The 16359-nt window shown below is 41.7% G+C and overlaps 3 protein-coding genes across 3 annotated transcripts; all 3 read left to right on the forward strand.

Moving 5' to 3' along the window:
- The first annotated feature begins 313 nt into the window (after positions 1-313).
- On the forward strand, positions 314-1722 carry LOC138623126 (glucose-6-phosphatase 2-like). The gene is made up of 5 exons (XM_069702429.1): positions 314-531; positions 609-718; positions 801-912; positions 995-1116; positions 1211-1722. Exons 1-5 carry the CDS (start codon positions 314-316, stop codon positions 1720-1722), a joined length of 1074 nt encoding a protein of 357 aa, XP_069558530.1.
- Positions 1723-6238: 4516 nt separating this feature from the next.
- Positions 6239-10081, forward strand: dhrs9 (dehydrogenase/reductase (SDR family) member 9). Its single transcript, XM_069702525.1, has 5 exons — positions 6239-6282; positions 6802-7118; positions 7426-7684; positions 7767-7930; positions 9783-10081. Exons 1-5 carry the CDS (start codon positions 6239-6241, stop codon positions 10004-10006), a joined length of 1008 nt encoding a protein of 335 aa, XP_069558626.1. The 3' UTR covers positions 10007-10081.
- Positions 10082-10297: 216 nt separating this feature from the next.
- Positions 10298-16253, forward strand: rdh1 (retinol dehydrogenase 1). Its single transcript, XM_069702524.1, has 6 exons — positions 10298-10542; positions 11642-11677; positions 11817-12147; positions 13928-14186; positions 15778-15941; positions 16014-16253. Exons 1-6 carry the CDS (start codon positions 10540-10542, stop codon positions 16232-16234), a joined length of 1014 nt encoding a protein of 337 aa, XP_069558625.1. The 5' UTR covers positions 10298-10539; the 3' UTR covers positions 16235-16253.
- The last annotated feature ends 106 nt before the right edge of the window (positions 16254-16359 follow it).

Raw genomic sequence — 16359 nt, forward strand, 5'->3', positions numbered from 1 at the left:
TCTGTGTTCGTGTATACAATGGCTAATATTTAACAATTGTAAAAGCAATGTTCTGTGAAACATCTAATGGCTCCACAGTCAGGGTGTAAACACTTTTGTAACGTCTCTTAAAATGCTGAGCTCTCATGACTTGGGAACATTATTTTTAATCGGTCCAAACTGAAGCTCTTGCGGTTGTTGCCGTGGCTTCGTTGAATGATTTATGATGCCAGGTTGAGATATAAAGCGATCTGAGGTAAGTAAGGGCTTCATGGTGCTTGGACTGATGCTAAAGAGGCAGTTGTTGGAGTTGTCCACCCAGAAAGGGAACCAGATGGATTTTGTCCACAGCTTTGGGGTGCTGGTTATTCAGCACCTGCAGAACAACTACAGGGAGTTCCACCACTTCCTTAACTTCATGTCAGCAGTGGGCGACCCAAGGAATATTTTCTCTGTCTATTTCCCCCTCTGGTTCCATCTCAGTCATAATGTTGGCACCAAGATGATATGGGTGGCTGTTATTGGAGACTGGTTTAATCTTATTTTTAAATGGTAAACCAGCTCTGAGGTTAATATTTAATCTTCATTTTGTGTATTTGTGGAGTTTAATTGGATATTTCTCTTTTCAGGATTCTGTTTGGGCAGCGACCTTACTGGTGGGTGCAAGAAACTCGCTTCTACCACAACGATTCAATACCGCATTTGGACCAGTTTCACATAACGTGTGAAACAGGGCCAGGTTAGTATAAACACAGTACGCTTTACTTCATGATACTAACTCAAACAGTGCCGAACCGTCTCTGTGACGTGTGTTTGTGCAGGTAATCCATCTGGTCATGCCATGGGCTCATCATGTGTGTGGTATGTGATGATCACCTCCGCTCTAAACTTTGCCAGGCCTCCCAGTGTCTCGTCTGTCCGGAGCTTTCAAAGGTAGGGAGTCATATCATGTCTTGACAATACAGCAGGTGTTTTTCTCATTAATGGTCTTGTCTAAATGTTTGTCTTCCTGCAGGTTTCGTCTTCTCAGTTCTTGTTTGTGGACGGCGTTTTTGGTCATTCAGATAAGTGTTTGCGCCTCCAGGGTTTTTATAGCGACACATTTCCCACATCAGGTCGTCCTTGGTGTTTTCACCGGTGTGTTCCACTCTGCTGTCACAGATTTCCTGATATGTTTTATACATACTGTTGTGTTTTAGGTTTAATAATCTGTTTTTTCTGTATTGTGTAGGGATGCTGGTTGCTGAAGTGTTTGATCACATCCCTTCAGTCTACAATGCAAACTTGAAAGTGTACCTCCAGACCAACATGTTTCTTTTCTCGTTTGCCGTTTGCTTTTATCTGCTCCTCAAACTAATGGACTTTGATCCTCTGTGGTCAGTCACTAAAGCCAAGAAGTGGTGCGCTAACCCGGACTGGTTACATCTCGACACCACACCTTTTGCCGGTCTGGTGAGAAACCTGGGAGCCTTGTTCGGTCTCGGCCTGGCTGTGAACTCTGACATGTTCGTTCAGAGCTGTAAAGGGCAGAATGGCCACAGAACCATATTTAAACTCATGTGTGTGACTGCAACTCTTACGTTTCTGCAGCTGTATGACTTCATCAAAATGCCCACTCACTCCGAGCTTCTGTTTTACATTCTGTCATTTTGTAAAAGTGCTTCGATACCTCTCGGTGTGGTTGCTGTTCTTCCTTACTGTGTTCATTTGCTGATCAGAGATGAAGAGAGAAAACGAGCTTAGATGATGCAGGAGTTGTGAAGTTTTGTTCCTGACACTGTTTGATTAGCATTAAAAGATGTCAGATGGGTTCAGTCCTGTTAACAACTGGATATATATATATATATATATACCACCTGTCAAGACTGTTACTCACTTACAGAAGCACTGAAACTGCAATATATGATGAAATAAGTTACATTACTGCGTTTGAATATTAAATATTTGCATTTGATTTTGTTTGAGCATAAAAAGGGTAATGATTAGCCTTTCTGACTTCCTGTCCATTCTTTGTTGTTTGTATTATATTTACTGTATAACCAAGTCAGTGTTTGTATATGTGAAAGACTGTTGAAAATAATGGTTTTCTTATTAAAGAGGTTCTTTAGAAAGTTATATAATGGTTCATTCATTTGGGAGATGCTTCTAATTGTTTCCATTTTTCCTACAAATACACATCTGGAGCAATTTCAGGTTCAGTGTCTCACTCAGGGAAATTCAGAGGTTGGCAACACAATTTTTAGAGGACAAGTTTTTTGAGGCCGGTTAATTGTTAACATCAAATAAATGCTAAATTATTTATTTTTTTCAAAAAGTTGTTTATTCTAGAAATTCCCCAAAACAAAGTCATACCTCGCCTTTAAAACATCTCTCCAGCTTCACAACAGACTTTTTTCCCCCTCTTCATCAGACTTTCAGAGCATTCAGAATGAGTAAAAATCAGATATGAGGTGGAAGATTTATTATGACTGATTTATCAGAATTTGCAGCTCAGCTGAAAAAAAAGAAGAAGCAAAACTCTACATCATGAATAGATCGTGTAAAAAATGTCTCCAAAGTAAACAAAAAAAAAAAAAAGACTCATAATAATAATTAACCCTCGTGTTGTCCTCGGGTCAAAATGACCCGCAGCTGTGTTCAACTAAGTTCTATTTTATTTCTATATTTTTATATTTTGTGGGATCATTGGTCATCATTCTTTAAAGAAACCCTCACAGCCTCCTTGTCACCAATGATCCCAAAAATATGAAAATAAAATAGAACTTGGTTGAACACAGCTGCGGGTCATTTTGACCCGAGGACAACACGAGGGTTAAACTGACAATCATGGGCTGCCTGACAGCAGCTGAACAACACATCACATACTTCCCTCTGCATTTTCCAGGACTCACTGAATAATTCAAAATATGCAGCAGTCCTGCATATACAGTATGTATACCCTGCTCTGTATGTATTACATAATCCCTTATGAGTCTCTTAGTTTCTTCAGACAAATTCAGATATTAATCATCCAAAATGTAATGAGGTAGAACAGAGTCCCTGATGTAAGGAGATTAAACAGATTTGTTAAACTCTTCAGCAGAACCCATTTCCACGTCTTTTCACCCACCGTCTACGGTTGCTTAGCATCCGGTGGCACCTGAGGCCTGCTGCCGAATGATGTAACTGTCCTAAGTGCGTTGGGTCCTTGCTGAGCCAAGTTAACCCTCGTGTTGTCCTAATTACAGTCCAACAATACAAATATGGCCAGATGTAAAAATCTTTATCCTGTCATGTACAAGTTACAGACAAATAAATATACAATAAATAGCTTTATCGCTACATAATTATGAATAAAACCACATAACTGATTCTTTATAGCAGGTTAATGTGCAGTAGCCTATAGGAGGGTACCTCTGTGTGATAGTTCAAGATGACGGCACCTTCATTCAAATGTAGAACTAAATGAATGTGGTAACGATAGAAAACCATCATTTCTAACATGTTCATCATATGATGCTGCAGGCCTCTAACTGATAGGAGCGCCTGTTGTGACCAGTTTATAATAGGCGTCCCTCTCAGCCATCAGGTTGTCATGTGTGCCTTGCTCTATGACAACTCCACGTGACATCACGGCTATGATGTCAGCGGTCTGGATGGTTGACAGCCGGTGAGTGATGACGACGCAGGTTCGTCCCTTTCTCACCTCATCCAGAGCGGACTGGACAGTCTGCAGGAAAACAGCTGTCATGAGCACCTTCTCTTCCTGGATGGGTTGAGATTTTTTTTAAAACAAGACAAATCCATCATGAACAGACGAACCCCACTTTTTGAGTTTGGTATCATACCTTTTCACTTTCAGTGTCCAGGGCAGAGGTAGCTTCATCTAACAGCAGGATCTTTGGATTCCTGACGATGGCGATCCGTTGTTTCTGCCCTCTAGACAGCTGGGAGTCCTGAGTCTCATATCTCTAACGGTTTGTAGGAGACGTGGAGAAAGAAAAAGATCAAAAGCTGAGGAGTTGTGATTTTTAAAAAGTATTTTATTGTAGAGGTATAACAGTACTTTTTAAAAGCTATTTCTCATTTCTAATGATAATAATAATAATAATAATCTAATCTAGTTTATAATCATCTAGTTTATAATCATCTAGTGTATGATCATCTAGTTTATAATCATCTAATATAGTTTATAATCATGTAGTTTATAATCATCTAATATAGTTTATAATCATCTAGTTTATAATCATGTAGTTTATAATCATCTAGTTTATAATCATCTAGTTTATGATCATCTAGTTTATAATCATCTAATCTAGTTTATAATCATGTAGTTTATAATCATCTAGTTTATGATCACCTAGTTTATAATCATCTAGTTTATGATCATCTAGTTTATGATCATCTAGTTTATAATCATCTAATCTAGTTTATAATCATCTAATCTAGTTCATGATCATCTAATCTAGTTCATGATCATCTAGTTTATGATCATCTAGTTTATGATCATCTAGTTTATGATCATCTAGTTTATAATCATCTAGTTTATAATCATCTAATCTAGTTTATAATCATCTAGTTTATAATCATGTAGTTTATGATCATCTAATCTAGTTCATGATCATCTAATCTAGTTTATGATCATCTAGTTTATGATCATCTAGTCCAGGTTTGACCTGTCTAACTATGGTCCTTTTAGATCCAGACCAGGACCTATGTGGTCTCCATGTGTAAAAAGCAGTGAAATGTATGATTGTTCCAGCTGACATGGACCAACACTGTTCATGAGGACCAGATCAGATGAATGCACTGAACTGCGAGATAATGTGACAAGTGGAAATGATAATGATCTGTTATCATTTGAAAAGAGTCGACTCATACTCCTAAATATGGTTAAAAATGGTTAAAAAGATCATGTGTTAGGACGAAGAATTTATCAAATGTTTTGCAGGGAACTGCAAAAAAAATAAAAAGGGTTGAAATACTGAAAAACGGTTATCTTTTCATTTTTGTTCAAAGTAAATTCACGATTGCGTTATCAGTCATGTAAGTAGCCCGATCAGCTGTCCTGACATCGATTGCTTTAGTCTTCGCCTGCATACCTGAGATTCCTGTGATCTCACAGGTATGCAGGTTTACCTCATTCAGGTAAATGCGTTCACCGAGGAAATATCACCACGTCACTCTCGTGATTATTTCTCCCCATGATCAGGTATGTTGTTGTTCTCGGTGGTAAAGTGACTTCAGTCCTTTCTGTTTGGGTCCCGAGCACCGAGAGGATGTAAGTGTCGGACTGAGTGAGTTCATGCAGAGTTTCGTCGCGGGGCGTAAAGTGTACTCGCACGTGTGAAACTGGTCCTTCAACCCGAAACTGGAGTGATTCAGCCATTTTGTGAACGCACCTGTGAATGTAATGCGTGTGTGTGTGGGTGGGGTGTATGGGTGGGGTGGTCGCTCCACCGGCTCATGTTTGACCCGTCAAGGACCACAGATGTTATATTTTGTTTTCAACCACGCGTAGTTCAGTGAGGCCGGTTACCTGTGGAGAGGACACCGGGGCCGTCCTGCCCACGGACACAGCTCTCCCTGCCCGATCAGCCGGCTCTTTAAACGGCGGCCGGAGGTGCCAATTACGCGCCAACCTGTCAGTGTTTTCCTGATATTGGAAAGGTCAGCGCGCGGGAGGCGGTGACGTCAGGGGAAGTGGACAGTCAGGGGAAGTGGACAGTCAGGGGAGGTGGACAGTCAGGGGAAGTGGACAGTCAGGGGAGGTGGACAGTCAGGGGAAGTGGACAGTCAGGGGAAGTGGACAGTCAGGGGAGGTGGACAGTCAGGGGAAGTGGACAGTCAGGGGAGGTGGACAGTCAGGGGAAGTGGACAGTCAGGGAAATCACAGCCTCCATAAGTGGGAGCTCCATCGAGCCTCTTACATCATCTGGCAGTTTCGCTTCAGCTCCTGGTTTGTAGATTTAAACATTTGCAGCACAGACTCACCATCACATGTAGGTTATATTAAATATATGAAATCCAGCTGTAACAGTCAATCAAAGAATATAATCAAAGAGTATTTGATCATCAACTAACTAAGGCCACGTTTAATTTGAAAACTTTATAAGGAAACTGTACTTAACATCCCCAAGTTTCAGTTTCTAAATTATAATATCTTTGAGGTTTTAACAAGTGATTTGAAGATCAAATTTAAAAAGTGGCATTTTTTACCGTTTAATGGCATTTTAGATCAAAAGACTTCATCAGTTAACTGAAGAAAAGAATCTCGGGTATGAACCTTCATTATAACCTCTTGCTGCAACCACAGACAGTCATGTAAGTTGTTTCTAATTTAAAGGCAGAAAATGAATCGATGGTAAAATGACTTTATGAACTGATTGGTAATTTTGGATTTATTGAGTCGCTGGTTTCATCTTAGATGTGAATATTAACTGGTTTTGCTGCATTCCTTTTCTCTGAGTAAATCAAGCTTCCGGTGTTCAGGCAAAACAAGTTGTTCAATTACACAAACATTTTGTCACATCTTTACATGAAACTATATTCGCCCGTTTGGTGATTTTCATATCGTGTTGTTGTACATTAACACCTGTTTGTTATAATTGTTTAATCGTGTCTGATGTGTCATTTCTGAGGTTCGTTATCTGGAAAGTGAACTTTTATTTTGTTACTTTCTTTAACAGCATTCAAACGTAGCAGATAAATGTGAAGTATTTCCTGTTGACATACAGAAGACTGAACAACCATATAAGGCTGAAACTTTGCATCGTACAGTAGTAAACAAGGCAAAGGGCTTTTAAAGCGTCTAATAATGTGGTTTCTTCTTCTTCCCACCAGCAAAATGTTCCAGTATGTCCTCGGGCTCGTGCCTGTTTGGTTCATCTATCGCTGGTACAAAGAAAGCAAAAGAGTCTCCAACAAGGGGGACAAATATGTGTACATCACCGGCTGTGACTCTGGGTTTGGGAACCTCCTGGCGAGACACCTGGACACGCTCGGCTTCTGCGTGATCGCCGGCTGTTACACGGAGACGGGCGAGGACGAGCTGAAGAAGGTCACCTCGGACAGACTGACCGCCGTCCACCTGGACGTCACCGACTCGGAAAGCGTCCGTCGAACAGCGGCTCTCATCGAGGCTCTGGTTGAGCAGAAGGGTGAGTTGATGAAAGCAGAGACGTGGTCACGGGATGCTTCTCAGCTCTACGGCTGCTTTCAGGATCACGTGACCTCTCGGCAGGGCCGGTCAGCTGATCCGCATGTTTCCTACAGTCCTTGTTGTCATTAAAGCTTCGTGTGAACCGCACAGACTTCGACTGTGGTTCAGTTCAGTCGACTCTTCGCGAGGAAGAATTTCTCTCGGTAATGTTTTAGGTATTAAAATAAAAAGTAACGCAGATTTCCCTCATCGGTGATTACGGCTGTCGTCTCCGTCCGTCTCTCCGTGTGTCTCCGTGTCTCCAGGGCTGTGGGCCGTTGTCAACAACGCTGGCGTCGCCGTGCCGTCCGGTCCCACCGACTGGCTCACCATCGAAGATTACAAGCCCATGCTGGCGGTGAACCTGTGCGGCGTGGTGGACGTGACGCTGAGCGTCCTCCCCCTCATCAAGAAGGCCCGAGGCCGCGTGGTGAACGTGGCCAGCGTGTTCGGCCGGATCAGCCCGTTCGGCGGCCCGTACTGCGTGTCCAAGTACGGAGTGGAGTCCTTCAACGACAGCCTGCGGTGAGGACGCGCTCGCCGTCCAAACCTTCGCTCGTCTCTCTCGTGATGTCTCGTTGACTCGCAGCGTCTCGCTCTGTCCCAGGCTCAACATGGCGCCGTTCGGAGTGAAGGTGGCGTGCATCGAGCCGGGCTTCTTCAAAACGGCCGTGACGGACCGGGCGGCGATGAAGAACAGCTTGAGGAGGCTCTGGGACAGATTACCTCAGGACGTCAAGGACGACTACGGACCGAGCTTCTTGGACAACTGTGAGTTACTGCGTCTTTGTTAACGGAAAATACAAACTTGGTTTTATTATTGGAACAAGTCACAAATATAAACTGTATATTTAGGACTAAATTATAAATAACAAAGATTGGAAGCTCGACAAATACTGGATTGATGGAGCCAAAAGAAATATTAGGAAGTAAAAAGAACAATGTCGGCCAATGAAATCAGTCACGCTGTGATCACGTCCCATGATGCTTCACTTCATTCTGTCTGATTGACCTTTTAATATTAGTGAGAATCCTGAAATACATTTTTATGTCATTTATTCTCTGGCATAAAGAATTAATAAAGAATTAAAAGAAGCAACTTGGAATAGGTTCACTTTTTAAAACAATGTTATTTTTTATGCTTTAAATTGAACCGATCTACAGATTCCTAGTTTTGCCAAGTCTGTTTGGAAATCAACTGTATGAAGGACAAATAGTTTTTCAGACAGATTTTTATCACTTTGAAGAGAACAGATTGTGCAACTGCACACGGGGACAAAGATCCAACTTTTAGGAGAAATGTCCTCTTGGTTGATGAAGCAGACATCGATTTGTTTGGCTGATTATTTTCATAAGGTTGAAGGTGAACTTGACGTGTTTACGTGAACTAACAGGAAAGTTTACAAGAATTAGATAGTAAAAAAAAAAAAAGTAAAAACTTGAGTTTCCATGTATTTCCTGAAGAGGTTTGTAAACTTTCAACTTCAACTGCAATAAACGTGAGATGATGATGATGATGATGATGATGATGATGAAGAATTGTATTAAATACCTTTATAGCCATGTTGCCTGTTGATGAACGATCTCAACGAGGACGTGGTTCCCAAATGAGAACTTTAGTAATTCAAAGACAAAGAATGGTTGTTTTTCTTACCTTGGAATGAGTCTTCATATCAACACGGGGAGCAGGTCCTCTTCTGAGGAGCAGGTCCTCTTCTGAGGAGCAGGTCCTCTTCTGAGGAGCAGATCCTCTTCTGAGGAGCAGGTCCTCTTCTGAGGAGCAGGTCCTCTTCTGAGGAGCAGGTCCTCTTCTGAGGAGCAGGTCCTCTTCTGAGGAGCAGGTCCTCTTCTGAGGAGCAGGTCCTCTTCTGAGGAGCAGGTCCTCTTCTGAGGAGCAGGTCCTCTTCTGAGGAGCAGATCCTCTTCTGAGGAGCAGATCCTCTTCTGAGGAGCAGGTCCTCTTCTGAGGAGCTTCTGTTTTATCTGAAGGCCACCGACGGTTCTTCAATGCTTGAAAAAAAAAGAAAAGAAAAGAAACGAGCATTCAGTTCGTTGCAATCTCACCACTAGATGTCTCTAAATCACACGCTGGCCCTTCGGTTCATATCATCCATCCATGCTTTCATCCAGTGTCTGTACCTGCTCTATGGTGAAGGGATATGAATGAGCAGAGTTTTAAAGGAGAACAGAGGAAGTATTACAGGTTACATGAAGGAAACATTTCAACCTTTTTATTCCTGTGCAGTTTTCTGCTCAGTGGGTAGAAGTATAGTCTTATTGTTTACACGATCTGTCCTCTGGGACCACAGAAGAAACATGCATATTAAGTTCTACAATTATTTTTTAAGTTTTGGTGTTTATAGTTTATTGATTTAAATATTATTTTTGTATGAAAACAAACTTGAATAAATTCAGATTTTCATCTGTTGAGTTTAATTGAAATAACTATTTAATTATGTTGTTAGATTAAGAATGTATGAGCCTGTATCTAAAGTGTGTGTGTGTGTGTGTGTGTGTGTGTGTGTGTGTGTGTGTGTGTGTGTGTGTGTGTGTGTGTGTGTGTGTGTGTGTGTGTGTGTGTGTGTGTGTGTGTGTGTGTGTGTGTGTGAAATGGTTCTTTCAGCTCTTGCGAAGCTGGACGAGCGGTTCAAGGGTCTGACGGACAGCGACCTGATGAAGGTGGTGGGCTGCATGGAGCACGCCATCTGCGCCCTCCACCCTCGAACCCGCTACTCCGCCGGATGGGACGCCAAGTTCCTGTGGTTGCCGCTGTCGTACGTGCCGACCTGCATCACGGATGGATTATTTCTCAGGGATAACCCACAACCTAAAATATCTGTTCTATAGTTGCTGTCACGTCACTGAACAGCAGAACTTGTTTGTGTTTTATTTTCAGTACAATAAATGTGATTTCATACATTATCATGTCTGCTTTATTAATGATAACGTCTAATTTCATTTTTCCACATGTCAGCTAATGACTGGTCAGACGATGGCCTTTACATCTGAAGTCAAATATTAATCTTCATTACAGTATCATCATCACTTCTGTACACTTGCACAGCTTTTATTCCTGGTGGAGTTTGTCACTGTTTAAACTTTGTGATTCTTAAATGTTAATTAAATATTAAACAAAGAGAACAGTCAGCTGTGTAACCTTTGCTCGGAGATGTTGTTGTGTGAGTGTATTCAAGGTGAAAGGGGAGTTATCAAAACAAGGTTTAGTGTATTGCACAACCTGCTGGTAGATGCAGTCACCCTCCCTGATCACTGGACTCTGACTGACGGCTCAACTTCACGTTTTCATTCACAAAGGATCCTCGCTGTCAGTTAATATATATTCTTGGTGAAGAAGCAGCTACATCTAAAGAGTTGCAACTATGGTATGTTTGCATTATTATTATAACACTATAACTTCTTAAATCTGTATTTATTTCACATAAAATTAAGTAACAGACTTGACAGGAGTGGAGCCATTGAAAGAGTTAGTTTTTTTCCCATTCGGTCTTCCTGAGATTTGACGCCATCTGGTGGTCGAGTGGAGATTGTTGCATTAAAGGATCCGTTCACCAAAATCACAAAAGATGTTTCCCCTCTCGTTTCTACGGATATCTCAGTCAACTTGATAGTTTGGTTTAATCTGCTCGGAGGTTTGTGAAACAGTGTGATGTCAAATCTGTCCTGCAGAACCCAGTTTGAGTAAATGTGTTCAGTTTAATTCAGACATGAAGCTTTGCCAAAACAAACCTGTGTGCACAGCTGAAGGTCACGTTATTTTGATGACATTGTTTGGAGATATTGCCATGTGGGATACTCGCCAGCTTATTCTGTTCATAATTCTTTAAAAGACTGATTTCATTTTGTTTTTACTGGCATTTTAAAATGCTTTACTTGTAGAAAACAGGTACACAAACAGGTTGTGTGTGGGTGCCATGGCCAGATTAACCCACTAGGGGGCACTGGAGCAGAAATGAGCCGCTGACCCCTGTTGTGGTGTTAAAGGTTAAACAGTCATTTAGGAATCTGCACCACTCGGGATATTTGAAACTGACAAATTGGTTTAAAAAGCATGTTTATCCATTCATGCCGGAGACATGATGGTTTGTCCATCCGTACAACTCGAATAATATTATATAATATCTCAGGAACGCTTTGAGGGAATTTTTTAAAAATGGCACAAATGTCTACTTGAAGTCCAGGATGAACTGATTTGATTTTGGAGGTCAGAAGTCAAAGGTCACCTCACAAAAAATGACTGTGGCCATAAATCAAGAATTCATGCATAATTTCTGATGAAAGTTTATACAAATCACCCTCCAAATATTTAATACATATATATTAGTCTGAACATATATGAACGTAAACTACAATTTGAGTGGCTTGATGATGAAATGTACTTATGGTTGTTGGTAGATGTCCTTCTGTCTGATGTTATATTGGAGCTTTAACGATGTAAACTGAATGTCAGGTTTCTCCTCTCAGGTGTTTACTGACAGTCTGGCAACAGATTTATTACAGGTAAGTCGATTTCTCTGTTTGCACTAATTATTACAGTAAATATGCACTCATGCATTTTTATTTATCCTTCAGAGAACGAAAGGCCCGATAAACGTTTCTTTAAAGATCTTCTGGTCTCGTTGTATTGTTTGTGTCTAAGGTCGTCCAGTCACATCCGGCCTTCACCTGCATCTCACTTCTGGCCGCGCTCGCCGCCATCAGCTGGTACGTCAGAGATTCCTACGAGGTGGATGACGTCGGTCAGAAACACGTGGTCATCACCGGCTGCGACAGCGGCTTCGGGAATCTTCTGGCCCGACAGCTGGATCGAAAAGGTTTCCGCGTCGTAGCCGCCTGTCTCACGGAGAAAGGTGCGGCGGATCTGGCGGCGGCGTCCTCCCCCAGACTGAAGAGCCTCCTGCTGGACGTCACCGACAGCGCCGGCATCAGGAGGGCGGTGGAGGCGGTGAGGGGGGAGGTCGGACAGCGAGGTTAGGTTGTGCACTGATAGGGTGCCCGTCAGAGGGAAGCACTGGGAGATAAACCTGATCCATCCCATCATCAACCATCATCCTCCTACTGATCCATCCCATCATTAACCATCATCCTCCTACTGATCCATCCCATCATCAACCTTCATCCTCCTACTGATCCATCCCATCATCAACCATCATCCTCCTACTGATCCATCCCATCATCAACCATCATCCTCCTACTGATCCATCCCATCATCAACCATCATCCTCCTACTGATCCATCCCATCATCAACCATCATCCTCCTACTGATCCATCCCATCATTAACCTTCATCCTCCTACTGATCCATCCCATCATTAACCATCATCCTCCTACTGATCCATCCCATCATTAACCATCATCCTCCTACTGATCCATCCCATCATCAACCATCATCCTCCTACTGATCCATCCCATCATCAACCATCATCCTCCTACTGATCCATCCCATCATCAACCATCATCCTCCTACTGATCCATCCCATCATCAACCATCATCCTCCTACTGATCCATCCCATCCATCAACCATCATCCTCCTACTGATCCATCCCATCATTAACCTTCATCCTCCTACTGATCCATCCCATCATCAACCATCATCCTCCTACTGATCCATCCCATCATCAACCATCATCCTCCTACTGATCCATCCCATCATCAACCATCATCCTCCTACTGATCCATCCCATCATCAACCATCATCCTCCTACTGATCCATCCCATCATCAACCATCATCCTCCTACTGATCCATCCCATCATCAACCATCATCCTCCTACTGATCCATCCCATCATCAACCTTCATCCTCCTACTGATCCATCCCATCATTAACCTTCATCCTCCTACTGATCCATCCCATCATTAACCTTCATCCTCCTACTGATCCATCCCATCATTAACCATCATCCTCCTACTGATCCATCCCATCATTAACCTTCATCCTCCTACTGATCCATCCCATCATTAACCTTCATCCTCCTACTGATCCATCCCATCATCATCATCCTCCTACTGATCCACCTTCATCCTCCTACTGATCCATCCCATCATTAACCTTCATCCTCCTACTGATCCATCCCATCATCAACCATCATCCTCCTACTGATCCATCCCATCATCAACCATCATCCTCCTACTGATCCATCCCATCATTAACCTTCATCCTCCTACTGATCCATCCCATCATCAACCTTCATCCTCCTACTGATCCATCCCATCATTAACCTTCATCCTCCTACTGATCCATCCCATCATTAACCTTCATCCTCCTACTGATGGGATGAACTCTTTCTGTTTCTAGAAAATACCTCACAGGCCACATAACAGCTGGCAGCACAGTAGAGCTTCTTCACATAAATCCAGACCATAGTTTGACCAAAAACATGAATGTGGACGTTACTATAAACCTTATAATTATCTCTCCCAATACTTACACCACACAGCATGTGCTAAATAATAATATGTTGTTCTCATTCTGACATTTCTACACCTCATAATCAGAATAAACTGTTTGTATTGCACCTTTAAGAGGTGGTAAATATAAAATATAATGAATTATGGTGGAATAATAAGAATGAGAAACTTTCAGTGAGACATTTAAATGATTTATCAGTTTTCTAATCAGGCTCTTTGTCCTTCATAACTCATCAGATTGAAGACACGTGTCTCCTCGCAGCCTTTTGTTCCTTCTTCTCTGATTGTTTAGTTTAAATACTTGTGCTTCCTGCTGCTCATCCAGCTGATCCTCCGTGCAGGTCTGTGGGGGCTCGTGAACAACGCGGGCAGGTCGGTGCCCATCGGCCCGACCGAATGGATGCGGGTGGAGGACTTCACGGAGGTCCTGGATGTCAATCTGATCGGCGTCATCGACGTGACCCTCCAGTTTCTGCCCCTCCTGAAGAAGGCCCGCGGCCGGGTCGTGAACGTGGCCAGCATCATGGGCAGGCTGTCTCTCAGCGGGGGGGGGTACTGCCTCTCCAAATACGGAGTGGAGTCATTTTCCGACAGCCTCAGGTAGTGGAACCAAAACCGAGTCTTAGCACACCTTTTATTTTTATTTTATTTTTCAGATCAGGACATATTGTAGAGGTGGTCGATTAAAATAAATAAATACATCAGTAGTTCATTTAAAGTGAAGGTGAGAACCAGAGGGAATCTCAGAAATGGATTATACCTCGTTTGATATATATATATGTTATATATATGTTTTATATATATGTTTTATATATATATATATATATATATATATATATATATATATATATATATATATATATATATATATATATATATATATATATATATATATATATATATATATATATATATATATATAATATTGCCCTCCTGAGGTACATTTGATCTCTAAGTTGGTTTATATAACATTAAACTCTTGTCAGCCCAAACAGAACAGATTTTGAGGACCTGCCATGTTGCGTTTGTTAACTTCACAGTTGGACTTTCAAAAATGGGAACTGATAATACTAATACTACTAATACTACTACTAATACTACTAATACTACTAATACTAATACTACTAATACTACTACTAATACTAATACTACTACTACTACTACTACTACTACTACTAATACTAATACTACTAATACTACTACTAATACTACTACTACTACTAATACTACTACTACTAATACTACTAATACTAATACTACTAATACTACTACTAATACTACTACTACTACTACTACTACTACTACTACTACTACTACTAATACTAATACTAATACTAATACTAATACTACTAATACTAATAATAATAATGATGATGATAATAATAATAATAATACTGATAATACTGATGATAATAATAATTAAAAACGACCTGAACAGAGATAAGACTCGTTGTGTTGTGTTCCCTGAGAAGAAGCTCTTCTTCCTCCGGTGGGATCAGGTCCGCCATGTTTCTCCAGAAAGAAAAAACAAACAGCGGATCAACAGAGGAGCCTTTTTTTTCCCGCCAATATCTCCCGGCCACCGTAGCTTCGCCCGGTGCACGGCTCGGGCCTCCCACACACACACACACACACACACACACACACACACACACACACACACACACACACACACACACACACACACACACACACACACACACACACACACACACACACACACACACACACACACACACACACACACAGTTGAAAGCGAAGGGCGGGGCCACGGGTGTCCAGCTGGCTGCATTCTGCAATCTCACCACTAGATGTCAGTCAACTACTAAGACACTGCTCTTTTAACGTGTCCTAATGACAGTTCAGTTTACGGACAGCAGTCAGTCAGAAATACAAAGAAGAACAGCAGTTCATGTAAACAATAATAATAATAAAAAAAAAAGACAACAGTTAAAGTAAAAAAAAAAAACAACAACAAAAAAAACTTCTGCATCACAAAATATTTGTTTACACTCTCATATAAACCGCAAACAACTTACTAAATCCAGTGCAAGTATAAAGCAGCAAAAAGTGGAACTACTCAAGTTGTACCTCAATAAACTGCTTGATTAAATATACATCACATTTGAGATATTAGACAAAAAGCATTTCTCTTGCTTTAAGAAACACACGGTCTGCTTGCTCTGATCAGGAGGGATATGCAGCACTTTGGTATCAAAGTGAGCATCATCGAGCCGGGTTTCTTCAAGACAGGTCTGACCCGCCTGGACCTGATCGATGAGGACCTGAAGAGGCTGTGGAGCCGCCTCCCTCAAGACGTTAAAGACTCATATGGAACGACATACTTTGAGGATTGTGAGTAAGAGTGCAGCTCATTTCAATCAGTGTCAAATAAAGACGGTAAATGAATCCTTTTTTCTGTCTCAGATCTGAAAGCTCAGGCCTTCTCCATGGGGATCTTGTGCAGTCCGGATATCTCCAAGGTGACGAGGTGCATGCAGCACGCGCTGACCGCTCGCTTCCCACGCACACGTTACGGAGCGGGCTGGGACGCCAAGTTCTTCTGGATCCCTCTGTCCTACCTCCCTTCGTTTATGACAGACTTTGTAGTCAATGTGCTTCTTCCGTCACCCAAAGGAATCAAATAAAAGAAGCAGCTGAACAGCAGACATCTCTTACTGCCAGTGTAAAACAGTTTGTATGTCAGCAGTGTTTATGTATAAAAGTCATCAAATTTAATACAGGCAGGGAAATAAAAAGGGTCAAGACTGGG

Source organism: Brachyistius frenatus, unplaced genomic scaffold (genome assembly GCF_029030835.1).
Source record: "Brachyistius frenatus isolate BFR_SWC_R1_liver_20210118 unplaced genomic scaffold, ASM2903083v1 Contig_42, whole genome shotgun sequence".
NCBI lineage: Eukaryota > Metazoa > Chordata > Actinopteri > Embiotocidae > Brachyistius > Brachyistius frenatus.

Coding starts and splice junctions, on each gene's coding strand:
- dhrs9 (XM_069702525.1), top strand. CDS start 6,239: ATGAACCTTCATTATAACCTCTTGCTGCAACCACAGACAGTCAT. Junction 6,283..6,801: donor CTGCAACCACAGACAGTCAT/GTAAGTTGTTTC, acceptor TCTTCCCACCAG/CAAAATGTTCCAGTATGTCC. Junction 7,119..7,425: donor GGCTCTGGTTGAGCAGAAGG/GTGAGTTGATGA, acceptor CCGTGTCTCCAG/GGCTGTGGGCCGTTGTCAAC.
- rdh1 (XM_069702524.1), top strand. Junction 14,187..15,777: donor TCATTTTCCGACAGCCTCAG/GTAGTGGAACCA, acceptor TGCTCTGATCAG/GAGGGATATGCAGCACTTTG. Junction 15,942..16,013: donor AACGACATACTTTGAGGATT/GTGAGTAAGAGT, acceptor TTTCTGTCTCAG/ATCTGAAAGCTCAGGCCTTC.
- LOC138623126 (XM_069702429.1), top strand. CDS start 314: ATGGATTTTGTCCACAGCTTTGGGGTGCTGGTTATTCAGCACCTGCAG. Junction 719..800: donor AACGTGTGAAACAGGGCCAG/GTTAGTATAAAC, acceptor GTGTTTGTGCAG/GTAATCCATCTGGTCATGCC. Junction 1,117..1,210: donor CGTCCTTGGTGTTTTCACCG/GTGTGTTCCACT, acceptor TGTATTGTGTAG/GGATGCTGGTTGCTGAAGTG.